The sequence below is a fragment of the Muntiacus reevesi genome, chromosome 3, assembly GCF_963930625.1.
Source record: "Muntiacus reevesi chromosome 3, mMunRee1.1, whole genome shotgun sequence".
NCBI classification, from domain to species: Eukaryota; Metazoa; Chordata; class Mammalia; order Artiodactyla; family Cervidae; genus Muntiacus; species Muntiacus reevesi.
The window spans coordinates 135,049,719-135,062,573 of NC_089251.1; the positions used below are offsets into that span (position 1 = coordinate 135,049,719).

General features: G+C 38.2%; 1 protein-coding gene across 2 annotated transcripts in view; it reads left to right on the plus strand.

Annotated features, from left to right (window-relative positions):
• The first annotated feature begins 3,740 nt into the window (after positions 1-3,740).
• Positions 3,741-12,855, plus strand: part of IKZF2 (IKAROS family zinc finger 2) — a 173,451-nt gene continuing 164,336 nt past the window's right edge. The window contains exons 1-4 of one of the 2 annotated variants that reach the window (XM_065930642.1): positions 5,688-5,711; positions 5,840-5,943; positions 7,446-7,494; positions 8,318-8,422. In XM_065930642.1, the coding sequence (XP_065786714.1) occupies positions 7,461-7,494; positions 8,318-8,422 (139 nt within the window). In that variant the 5' untranslated portion in view covers positions 5,688-5,711; positions 5,840-5,943; positions 7,446-7,460. Of the gene's footprint in view, positions 3,949-5,687; positions 5,712-5,839; positions 5,944-7,445; positions 7,495-8,317; positions 8,423-12,855 lie in introns of those variants that run through there. The other variant, XM_065930644.1, reaches the window with a different exon arrangement.

Here is a 12,855-nt window from a genome sequence, read left to right on the forward strand (position 1 = left end):
TACCTTTTCTAGGGACATGGGTATTTGCACAAGAGCCTTATCAAATTGCAAATTGACACTCTTAAGAACTTTTGAAAGAAACTACTGTTCAAAGTGGACGGTATGAGAAGACTCCTACCACGTGGGACTCACATGCCCACAGGACAGACCCCAGACCATCACTGTAGTCATGGAGGCAAAGTTGGAAGATATTCATACACCTTACTTATGAAACGGATTTGATATCTTAGGATGCTTTCTTTGAAACTATGGTTCCATTTATGGCTTCCTTGCTTCTTCATAGTGCCAATCTAGGTCGACAGGAGAAAGTGAGACCATTGTTCCATATCCTGCTTAAAAAGAGAACACCACTTCAAAGAGGTACCACCACCTGGCAAAATAAAACAAGCAATCAGATTTAAAACACTGTGCCTACGTGTGCTTGGCAAACTTAACGTTTTCAGGAATTCAGATAATTTTAGGGCACCTTCTCTGGTTGATTATGTTCTATATTTACCACAATAAAACCAACTAAACAACAACAAAAAAATCAGTATATAATTGGTTTCCAAAAATGTCTTCTTTGATATTAGGAAAGTATTGCAGTGTTTCAAATTGTCCCTTTCTGCCCCCTGCTAAAAATAAAATCCAAACTTAAAAACATAATGTTAATTGCTTGAATAAACAAAAATGAAATAATTCTTTTAAAGGGTACTAGGACTTTTAGATCTAAAACAAATAAAATAAACTCTCTGAAGGGAACAACACTAATACCTCATGATGTACCCACCCTTAATCTACTCTGCCTTTTAAAATCGTTCTTTGCTAACTATACTTAGTAGTTATAGAATTAAATCTGTTGCATTCTTTGATGGTCAGCCTGGTATATGAACTATCAGGTATTAACATGAAATAATTTATGAAACAGAGGGGTCACATAAATGTATTTTCCTCAAAATTATTTTAACCAATTTTACTATTCATACTTGTAAAACTTTATATTATCTACTAAGGTATCCACATTCTTCACATGGGTGATAAGACAGAGTCAACCTATTAACATTATTTGTAACATGACTTATGAGCCAAGAATTGATCAAATTATTTATGGAATTAGAGTGTATCTTTGATCTTATATACTTTTTGGCCCTTGAAAACCTATTAACATATGGAAGCTAGGTGAGTATAGGACTAGCTCCATATTCATCCATTTAGCAATTACTGAGTACCAACTCCTGTCAAATCCTGTACTAATTCTGAGAAAACAGTTAGCAGGACAGACATAATCTCTATCCTTAAAAAGATGACATTCTAGTTGGGGGGCAGAGATTTTCTTTTAAAAACTCAACAAATGAGTCACATATTTACACAATGTATAATGAAAGAAATATGCCAGTGTCAGACAGGAATCAGTGTCTGGAGGGAGTTTCATAGGATGGGACAGAAGGGAGAACAAAGAACTAGCTATGTGAAAAATGGTGGGGGTGGGTACGTTTTCTCCCTACCTCCTCAACTCGCCCCCAAAGTGAAAATTTATCTCACTGGATATAGTGGCCAATGAACATACTACTGTACTTTCTTGGGATACATTTTTGTGCAAAGTATAACTATAAAAGTACTTTAAAAATGTGTGCAGTTATGGCAAAGGCTGGAAATATAGATATCCTTTGACCTACACAAACAATGCTGAGAAAAACTGTGAACAAAGGGAATTTCTAGTTTATACTAAGGTTTCATCCCCTGGAGAAGGAAATGGCATTCCACTCCAGTATCCTTGCCTGGAAAATTCCATGGATGGTGGAACCTGGCAGGCTACAGTCCATAGGGTCACAAAGAGTAAAACATGACTGAGCAACTTCATTTTCTTTCTTTTCCTTCCAAAAGTGGAATTGTTGAGTTTCAGAGCCAGGATTATTTGACTGCAAATGATGAAACTGAACCCTAGTCTTTGTATGTAAACATAATCTTGACTTCTTTGGCATGAGTTTGATATGCCATGATCTGCAAATGAGAAAGGGACATCGGATGTTAAGAAGAGAGAAGTTTCCCCAAATGATCTAATTCTCACAAGTGACCGTGAGATCCTTGCCATTTTAAAATTTGGAAATCACAGCCTCCTGCCCAAATCCCCCATCCTCGGGGAGACAGGGCCATCAAATGTCAAGTGTCTGAATACTTAGCCACTAGAGGGAGAGAGTGTGCCTCTGGTGATTAGGGAGCCAATGAAAGTAACTCAGGAGAAGGATAGGCTTTCAAGGGAGCTAAATTAAGCTCTAATGAGCCAGGGGCAAAGACTGTATCAACTGTGGTGGCTTTGGGGAACTTGAAGATGATTCCTTAGAACTTCACAACGAATCCACTTCTACTACAGAATTAAATTGCTTAAACTATCCAGACACATCATTTTAATTCTGAATATGTTTTAATTTATCTTTTCTAAGGACCTCCACAACTTTCAACACTTCGGCTTAGTCTAGAGAAGTTATGTTACCCTTTGTATACTGGGAATTTTATGTATTATGAATAACATTTCAATCTTGTATGATAATTTAAGATTAAAAATTTTTGCTATCTATTTGGATGATTAGAATGATTTGTTGAGTTCTATGGTCTTTCCCAAATATAACTTTAGGAAAATCACTTTTATTTAGATAATTGACAGGGTAAAAAAAAACAAAAAACAAAAAACAAAAACCTGCTTTACCATCACATAACTCACAGCTGTTCTTAAAATCGTCTTAAAAGTTGTCGTTAGCCTGAGCCCAAATGATTTGCTCGCCAATGAAAACTGTTTAATCTTGTTTGGAGCACAGCACAGACCACCATTTTCCATGATTTAAAAAAACAAGCTTTTTGGTACAGCTGTTTAATAAATCCAACAAATGAAGTAAACTTTAAAAAAGAAATTCATTAAAAATATTAAATAAAGATTATACAAGTCACAGGATGTCCATGATTTAGAGTGTATCAATGTGAAAAGAATTCCTTCCCAGTCTCCGAATCTAAAGACACTATCCGAATTTTCTCAGATATACAGAGTGATGCTTAAGACACAGTTGACGATTTTATTTTCAATGTATCATTTCTCTTTCCTCAGCAGAGAAAAAAAAAAAAACCTCAGCAACTATTTCTGGGATTCTTCAAAGGAGTAGGAGTACACCGCCTGCTCCTACTCTTTAAGCATTGATTTTCTACACAATCTGTGATATGGTTTCTCAGAAATGCTGTTTGGCAGTGCTGAAAATTTCACGTGTTTTCAAACTTCAGCCATCCAGACTACACAGTTCAGTATTTTCAGCTCCTTTCATTTTCCTTTTCCCTTTAATTATAGAAGTCTCTATTCCCTCTTTTTGCAACTGTGGTCAAGAAAGATGCTACATGCAACTGTTTGTAGAAAGAAAGTACGTGTTTTTTTTTTTTTTTTTCTTCTCATGACGATTCACATAAGTTCTTCCCAAATAACAAAAGCTGCGCTATAGCTAACTGATGACACTACGAGACAACACTTTACTCCTAACAACTTTTAGACCCTCACCCGTTCATCCCTCTGACTGTGGTGGATGTGCCACAAGCCCGGGGGAGAAAAAGCAAGTAGACACTCTAATTTTAAACTTGCACTGAAAAGCACTTTCAAAATAGTAATAGTTGAGCTGCATCTCAGACCTGACTTTTCCTGCTCAGTCCATTCCCCAGGACCCCTCTCTCTCCTGCTCCGAGGCCGGGTCGGTCGGGCGCCGGTTTCTGGAATCGCACCGCATAGTTTATTGCGAAGCTGAGTGGGTGGGTCCACGCGCACACCCAGACTCCGGCCAGGACGCCGAGCCCGGAGCTCCGCGTCGCGCGCCCGGATCGCGGTCCCGCGCCCTCCGCCCGGCCTCACCACAAATCCCAGTTTGAAAGAAAACTTCACGAGGCCGAAATGCACCTCCCCTGGTCGCTGCAATTCTTCCTTTCGAGCCGGCAGAAAACGTGAGATTTATTGCGACTCGGGGCGGGCGGGGGCGGGGGGGAGTGGATGGGGGAGGCTGCCGGGGCACTCTCGGAAGCGGGTTACCTGGTCCCCCACCAGCCCCCGCCCCGGCCTGGGGGGCGGGTCCCGCCGTCCGGGGGCGCCCGGCCGGGGGCGACGCGGCCCGGCGCGCGGGTGGGCGCGAGGGAGGGAGCGCGTCGCGGAGCCGCCGGGGCAGCACTTGTCCTGTAATCGATTGCCGAGCGCGCCGAGCGGCCCAGCGCGCCGGGACGCGCACACGCGCCTCGCCAGCCCGCGCGCACACACATACACACACACACACACAACACACACACGCACCCAGGCACAAGCGCCCCGGGCCCGCACACGCGCGCGCGCGCACGTCCGCCCGCGGCCCGGGCCCCGCCGCCCGCCGCCAGCCCGCCCTCCGCCCGCGGGCGTCTGCGCGAGCCCGGCCGGCGGGGGAGATGTGCTCTGGCTCCGGCGGATCGGTTTCTCGGGGTTTGACCAGCTGTCCCGGGCTAACCCTGCTTCTCGCTGAAGATGGAGGAAGTAAAAACAGGATTACCCTTAGCTACAGATCCACTGCCTTAGTTTCCACCACCAACTGCAGTGCACAAACACACGTTAGGCACAGGAAAGAAAGAAAGAGAGAGGACACACTAACAGTAAACACAAACAAAAGGGTGATGGGATTGTTTTACTGCATGCACTGCTGAGGTAAATCTCCGCTTGGCTTTTGCGTGGCGAAGAACAGCTCTTGTTTTATTTGTCTTCTGATTCATAGATTATATATAAATATGTGTATCTGATTTGCAAGGAGGGGGGGAGTGGTTTTCAAAGTTAAGTGTAATTATATAGCATCTCGTTTTGCACCGTGATGTGATCAAATGACTTGTTGCTGTTAACCAGTAATAATAAGATATAGATACTATAGATATTTTTCTCTGGGAGGGATGCATTGTGGTTATGATTAGGCTAATGATTTCTGTAAAGGACGCTCAGGGAATCGGGTTGAAGATGATGTCTTCTGCCTTAATTTATCGTCCCCTGCTTGTAATCTGTTTCTGGGATGTTAATCGATTAATCAGTTCTCATCTCTATAGCTGTCATGGATTTGGACTTGTTTTGCTTTGTTTTAACTTGAATTCCAAGAAAGGTGGGGTAGCCTGGAATAAATTGCAGCTGTGTGTCTATCCCAGCTATAAGGGAATATCCAAATCCTGTTGGAATTAAACAACAACAACAACAAGCTGGTATGACACGTAAAAAAGCAGCGGTTAAATCACTTTGACAGGTTCTGGTGTGGGTGAAAGAGATGGACTTAAGATTTAATTTATTATTATTATTTTGCCAAGGGCGAAAAGCAGTCCTGTGAAGTTGGCCTAGGTTCTTTGCTGGGTTCCCCCTGACTGTCCCTCCCCTATCCCCCCCCACCCCCCTTTCAGTTTTCTTGTCTTAGCTTTTGGTCGATTCTTAAGGAACCGGTGGATCAAGTTTTTTCTCTTCTTGTTAATCGCATTGCTGTAGCACTGACTGACCTCTCTCTCTCTCTCTCTCTTTTTTTTTCCTCTTTCCTGAAAGTACGTGGTGCCATTCCTGAGTGACTTTTCCTACTAGACCATCCCAAAGGGACGAGGGGGAGGGGTGGAGGAGGAGGAGGTGGTGGTGGAGGAGAAGGGGGGTGTTCCTTCTCTCTCATTTCTTGGTTTTGTTTATCAGCCGATCTGTTTGCTGGATTTGGGCTCGGAATGACCCACCTGTAAAGTGCTTTTCCTTCCTCCTCGCCTTGAACTCTGCAGGGGGCTTGGCTTGGAAGGGGCAAGGGAGGGAAAGAGAGAAGGGGGAAACACAAAAAACTTCTTTCTTTCTCTCTCCGTTTATCTTCAGCACGACATTGTCACCTCCTCTTTGAGGGGTTAGAAGAAGCTGAGATCTCCCGACAGAGCTGGAAATGGTGATGAATCTTTTTTAATCAAAGGACAATTTCTTTTGTATGTACATTTCGTTTCTCTTTCTCCTTTTCTTTCTTTCCTTCTCTGAGGGTTAATAATCTTTTCATTGATGGGGCAGACTTCTTTCGCTTCTCCCTGACGTTTCTTTCTTAATCTGTGTGTGTTAAATGTGTACATTTTTAAAGAGATAAACTCATTTGTAAAATATCCGAAGAAACTGCTCCCCTTTTAAACTTTATGGATGCCTTTCTTTAAAGCCTTTATGTAATCATAATTTGAAAGAATTTGGTAACAGTACAGCAGGTTGAAATTTAAGTGCTGTGTAGTGACTGAGTTGGGAATTTGATCTGATTATTCCATAAAGAAGAAAAGTTTTTTTGGGGGGGGTTGGTTGGTAGGGAGGGTGGTGGTGAAGAAGGGGAGGGGAGGGAGAAGGGAAGTGGTTTTGGAGACAAGAAGTGAAGCTGCCTGTTTTCCAGTAAGTAATGGAGAAATTCCAGGAGCCAGGGCTAAATATACTTGGCGATCAATACAGAAATGGCTCATTGTGAATAATTTAGCTGCTGGTGCAGTGAGAGTTTTGAAACTAAAGGCAAAAAGGACCAGGGCCAAAGGAAAAAAAAATAAGTAAAAATCATCTCAGGACATGTCAATTCTTTAAACTTTTTTCTTCAAAGAATACAGTTAGCTTATCGATCTTTTCATTATGTGGAATCAAAGCTAGGGGGTGTCATCTCATACAATTTATTTTTGTTTCTGAGAAGTAAGTTCTTCTTTTGTGTCATTGGTGCATGAAAACAATTCCCCAAACTTTACAAAAGTGATCCCCTTCCTCACAGCAAGAAGTGTATGAATTTTTTCAAATTGGAAGGTATTAAGTAGGCTCGGCATTAGTAGCCAACCATGGTCTGGCAGTAAATTAAGGTTATATTGAACAGGTGCTCACACAGAACTTGGGGCTGGCTAAAATGTCAATACAAGCCGGGCAGTTGGGTAACTGCTGCAGAAACCTTCCAGAGGTACTTGGGCACGAAGTTTTTTTGTTTTGTTTTGTTTTTCCTCTGTTTGTTTGTCCTCCCCCCTCCCTGTTAGAACATGATGAACCAACTTGCAACAATTGTGAATAGAGCTATCTGTATACTCGGAAAGTCCTCAGACTGCAGCTTGATTGTAGGAAGTAGTGAATGGTAAAATACTTCAGTCCCAGTTAAAGCGGGCACATTTGAGGTGTATCCCCTTCCTCTTTTTTTCCCTCTAAACTGAGTAAATTCTGATGAACAGAGTCATTACTTTCTAGATACAGCCCATCTCACAGCACACTTATCTTTCCTATCCTATCTCCAGCAGGAATCAGATCATTTGCAGAAAGAGTTCAGTGACTTGCAAATGAGCACATACAGTTCACCGTAGTATGTTTCTTGGGTACAGGTTGCAGCCGCAGCAACGTGGGCTAACTGCTTGGAGCTTCAAATAAGTTAAGCATTTAATGGCAGAGACTGAAAGGAATCCTTGTGTTAAGGGTATAATCTTTTGTATTGCAGCACTGCACGTTGACTATGGAAACAGAGGCTATTGATGGCTATATAACGTGTAAGTATTCATTTTCATTCATCTGTTATTGGTAAATAAAAGCTTGCTTGTTACCTGTATTTTAATTTCTGAATTGGAAATTTTTATCAAGAATTGTATACTCTTACTATCTGTTCACAGTTTCACCCTGTAAATGAGTATGAGAAAATAGCAGGAAAGTGAAATAAGAAGGAACTATATAGATACATACTTGCCATATTAAGGATATTATTTAAGTCAGTAATAGTTTAGCAGATCAAAACTTTCCTACTTGATTTTTTTCACTTAAGTTTAGACTAGATTGGGTTACATATATGTCTACAAATATGGCGTGTACTAAATACTTAGTATTCTGTAACCTAATTTTTCAGACACACAATATGAAAGAGAATTAGCTCACTTAAGTTGACTTCTTTCTTTCTTTCTTTTTTTTTTTTTTTTTTTTTAGCAAACTCTCAAACACCCAACTCTCTGGCCAACGTTTTGGAAATACTCATTAAAAATACCGGGTGCTTAATGATTAAGTTAGATGTTAAAGGAAAATTTTTTTCAAGCAGAAGATACTTTAGACATTAACCACTCCATTTGTCCTTATTTTACAATTAAGATGACTGTGGTAGTGAAATTTTGTAAATGTTTTATTCTGTGCTGATTGTGGCTTTTCATCATTTCATTCATTTATTATATATTTCTAAATAACTTTTCCTTATAATTTTTGAGAGAAAAATGTATTTCATTAACATTTCAAGACTATGCATTCTTTTGCATATATGATTACAAAGTTGGTAATTAGATTTTAGGTGACAGTGAATAGAGACCAAAAGATTTTATTTTGTGAAAGCAGGTGACAATGAGCTTTCACCTGAAAGGGAGCACTCCAGTATGGCAATTGACCTCACTTCAAGCACACCCAATGGACAGCATGCCTCACCAAGTCACATGACAAGCAGTAAGTCTTCATTTTATGATTTTTTTTTTTCTCCTATTTCTCTAGTGATAGACTTGAATTTGTTAGGTCTGTAGGGTCCACTCACATTGTGGTGTAGCTGCTGCTATAGATTTTGCTAAAGAAAGAACAACACAGATTTATTCCTGCTCATTTTGGTATCATAAAGCATGAGCCTCCTTACTAGTCTGAACTATCCCAAGGTGGCATTTGGGAGCTGGTGCTTACCTGTATCAGGTAAGAAATGTTAGGCTTTGCTGGTTATTCTTTTGTTTTGCCAGGTTTATGACGATTTATTTTTTGTTGTTGAGTGAAAAAAAATATGGAAACATGTTGCTTCCTAGTAAAAAACAAAAAGGAAAAATTTCTCTTCTATTGCCTTGGCACAAAGCTAATACATTAGTGGTAGAATCGTAGTGTTAGTTGCTTTTTTAAGAAAACGTGAAAGTTTCTTGTCCAAAGCATTGGAAGTAATATGTGACCGAAAATTTGTAGAACTCATTTACATACATTTCTCTGATAAAGTGAAAGCATTTTGTTTTAGGTTGTCAGAAAAGAACTGAGAAAATTTGGAAGGATGTTTTGAACTTGCTGTAATAGTTTTGGCTACTATTTTTGATAAAGAGTCATTCTTTATATCAAGATATAGCAAACATTGTTTTTGTGTAATAAAAAAACAACTTGCATGCTGTCAGTGACAGAAGACAAATACTTTATTAAGGATTTGGTTTGTTTTCTCTTAATTATGTTTCATAAGTTGTCAAGTGCAAATGCTTTATTACTCCTACTTAAACTTAATTTGAAATCTTGTGTTTCCCTTTTACTTCTGGTATGTGTTATATTCTTATATAGAAAGGACATCTGATTTCCATCTAAATGCAATGTAATTTAAAAGCTTTCTATTTGGGTGACATGTGAAGGAAAGGCATTTTCTTTTTAAAGATGATTTAATAACAAACTGAATCACATGATGAATTATGAGTATATTCTTAATATGTTAATTCTGATTATCCTGAGAGAACAAATTTTTCTTTCTACTTCCCTCTTATAGCTTTCAAAACTTGAGTTTATTGTAAAGTTATTAGCTTCATAGGTAGTTAAGTCTTCTGAATTATAAGCAACAGTATATAGAGTACTGGTAAATACATTTTGCAGTTTGTTATTTTTAAGTGACTCTAGCTATTGACTTGAAAGTTTGACTGAGCTGTATGAACTTGCTTTACTTTTTTAAAAGTTTTCTTTGTTTTTATTAATGGGAATCACTTCCTAGGAAGATTTCATTCTAGAAGCAGTCACTGAAATTCCTTTATCACATAGGAAGAGAAATTAATAGTAAGAGAATGTATATTAATTATAGTGCTAATCTCTTGTAATGGATCTTGTAGAATTAATTTTTTTGCTAGTTGACTATTAATTTGATAAAAGTTACATACTATTGCAATATAGGGAGTATAATCTTTGAACATTTTAACATTTAATGTGACTAGGTCCTTGACAGAATAGATTTTTATTTTTCAGATAATTTTCATTTAATTTCCTAAAGCATAAAGATAGATTGATATGCAGTTTCTGTTAGCTTAAAATTTAGCTTAATATTGTCTTTAGAAACATTGAGTATAAGGGGTAGGTAATAATATGTAATTGGACTTTGTTATCACTGAGCCCCCACTGGAATATCAGCAGGAAAGTGCTTGTTAATTGGTTAATTAGATCCTTTATTTGTGAATTTGATTTTGGTTTTGAAGTAATCCTTTCTAAAAAGCAGTTCACTCATTTATTTTGAGTAAACATTGCAGAGTTGTAGGCATGATCACTTGGACAAATAACTGTGCTTTTGACATTTGAGTTTTTCTCACCCAACAACAGTAAAATTTGTTTGGTAAAGAGATTTTGTTTTTATTTCTTTTTTTTTTAAACTTACTAGCCTGTGGCAATTCCATCTTAGTAGAGTTTTTGGCTAAGCAGCATGTGTTTTCATGTTCTTTTCCAAAGAGTTGCAGGTTAAATATTTTGGCTCTCACTTCAGAGCTGTCTGTTGCATCCTTTACATAGCCTCTATTTACAGTATCTAGGTTACCCACTTAGGTGTTAGATGGAGAAGATACCCATTTTTCCTCTCTTTTAGATCTAGGAGAATATCAGCATTTTAGATTGCCAAAGCAAATAGCACTAGAGAGGGACTTTTTTGTCTGTTAATTAGAATAAGAAGCCTATAGTTGGTCACTCAGATGTTTTTCTGTTACTTGGAATAATGATTTGTACATTTGCGACTTGGCAAATCATTTGTGGCCGAGATCACTAGTTTACCTAAATCTTTTTATATGCATTGCTGACTTTATTCTGTGAAAAGATCTTATTTATTTTCTGCATTTCTTTAATATCTTCAAATAGTCTTCCTACAGGGCTGTGACTTCCAGAAACAGAATTGCAATGTTGATTGAAAGTATTAGAGCCGAAAGTAAATATGAAAATCTTTAGAGATAGAATGAGATAGGCTCCGTAGCAGTAAGGAGGGGACAGGAGTATATGTGTAAGAGGTGAAAAGTTATTTTAAAACAGTTTTAAAAAAATAAGAGAAATAGAATCTTTGATTTTTATGAGATAACTAACGTCCTAGCAGTAAAGTAACACTGCCATGTGAGAACCCACTTATTTTCACTGTAGGAAAGTGGTCGGTTGTATTCTGAGGTCATAGTTGTTTGTTTGGGTTATTTGACGACTATTCTAAGATGAAGGGAACCTGTGCAACTTGCTGCCAGCTATTGTATAAAAAATAATGACAGCAGCTATCATTATTTGACAGTGCTAGAAGAGCGCATCGGTGACTTGGGAGAGAACTAAAAATGTACAATCCCTGACAGTCTTTGGTTTTAAAATTCAGCATGTAAGATAATCTTAAAAAGATGTGAGAGGTATTCGTGAACTTAACATTTTGTAATGACTACTTCCTATGTTTTCAAGTGAATTTTCTTAGAGAAATTTGGACTTTTTCTTCTAGAATGAGGATCTCTTTGATAAGAAGATGGGCATTGTTGCCTGAGATCATTAGTGTACATATTGAGTCTACTGACAATCTCCTGTGTCAGGGATGACAGTCTCTGCCTTGATGGCTACTGGAAATACACAGTGTTAAGTGATTTTAAAAATAGAATCTGGAAGTTAAGAATCTGAGACAGACAACTGAGACAGAACAATATAAAAATAATCCATATTATATTTCGGCCCATCGGATGAGACTTTATTTTGTGATTCCTTCTGTCTCTGGGTTAGCTCATTTCCAATTCTTGTATACTTGTTTCCGTATTGGTTTCAGATTATTCTGTAACTGCTGCTGAGTATTTTGAAAGGGTTTCAAGGTTCAAAACATTATAATTAATCCTATTTTCCTTATCATCGTCTACTTTTATAATGCCAGTAAATAAATTTTCTTTGGAGATAGCTAATGGTGTGAAAGTGCATTGTGACACAAATTTTTTTCCTATTACTTTAAAACCTTTACATGGATCCACTTTGCAGTCAATACCATTTATCAGTCAGTTTGATGGCCAAGTGGCATGTGTGGAATTGGAAGAAGTAGTAATTCTAGTTTTACAAGACTCTGACCAATAATCAGGTCAGCGAATCTAGTTTATTCTTTTCGGAGTGCTTCACATTCATTTTTTTTTTTTTTTTCTCTTAGCTGGTTTCCATTTTTAGAACCTTGTGAAGTGTAAGTATATTATGGTGTCTATTTTTCCTGTGTGGAAATGGAGGCTTGAAGAAACCAGTTGTTTTCTAAGGTTCTTTAGGAAAAGGATGAAGTTGTCAGGATGGGGACACTGATACTACCTTGTGGGTTAGTTAGATCACTGATATCTGTAAAATGTCATTATCTCAGAGTGCCCACCATGTCCAGAACTGACCCACGTTTTAGTGACAAAAACAGTATTACAGGAGTAGAATAGGGTTATTATGAGGGTGGAGTGATAACAGATAATCTTGTTAAGCAGATGTTCTAATGCACTTTAAAAAATATGGCTTGTATCTTGAGACTCACCAGCTTTCTGAGTTGTCTTCTATAGCTTAGCTTGGCAGTCACCCTTCGTTGGATTTCCACGGGACACACCCTAATATAACACCAGATGGACTTGATGCAAAAGCTCATTCTGTTTTTCAATTGTAGTACTTAGTTTTGTATATATACGCAACATACCTTACATTTAGTTTTTACTTGTTAGGAAATTTTTTTAAAAAGTTTGACTTGATTTGTTTATAGCTATCAGCAGTGTCATGGCCATGTACCAAGAGAGAAAAAAAAAAAAAAAGAAATGAACTAAAGGAAGTATGTATGAGCAGGGAATTAACAGCAAAATTGCTGTTTTTTTTTTTTTTTTTTCTTTGCTCCTCAATCTGCCTCATCTTTTAAGTCTGCTCTGAAATAAGAATAAATGTCTGTC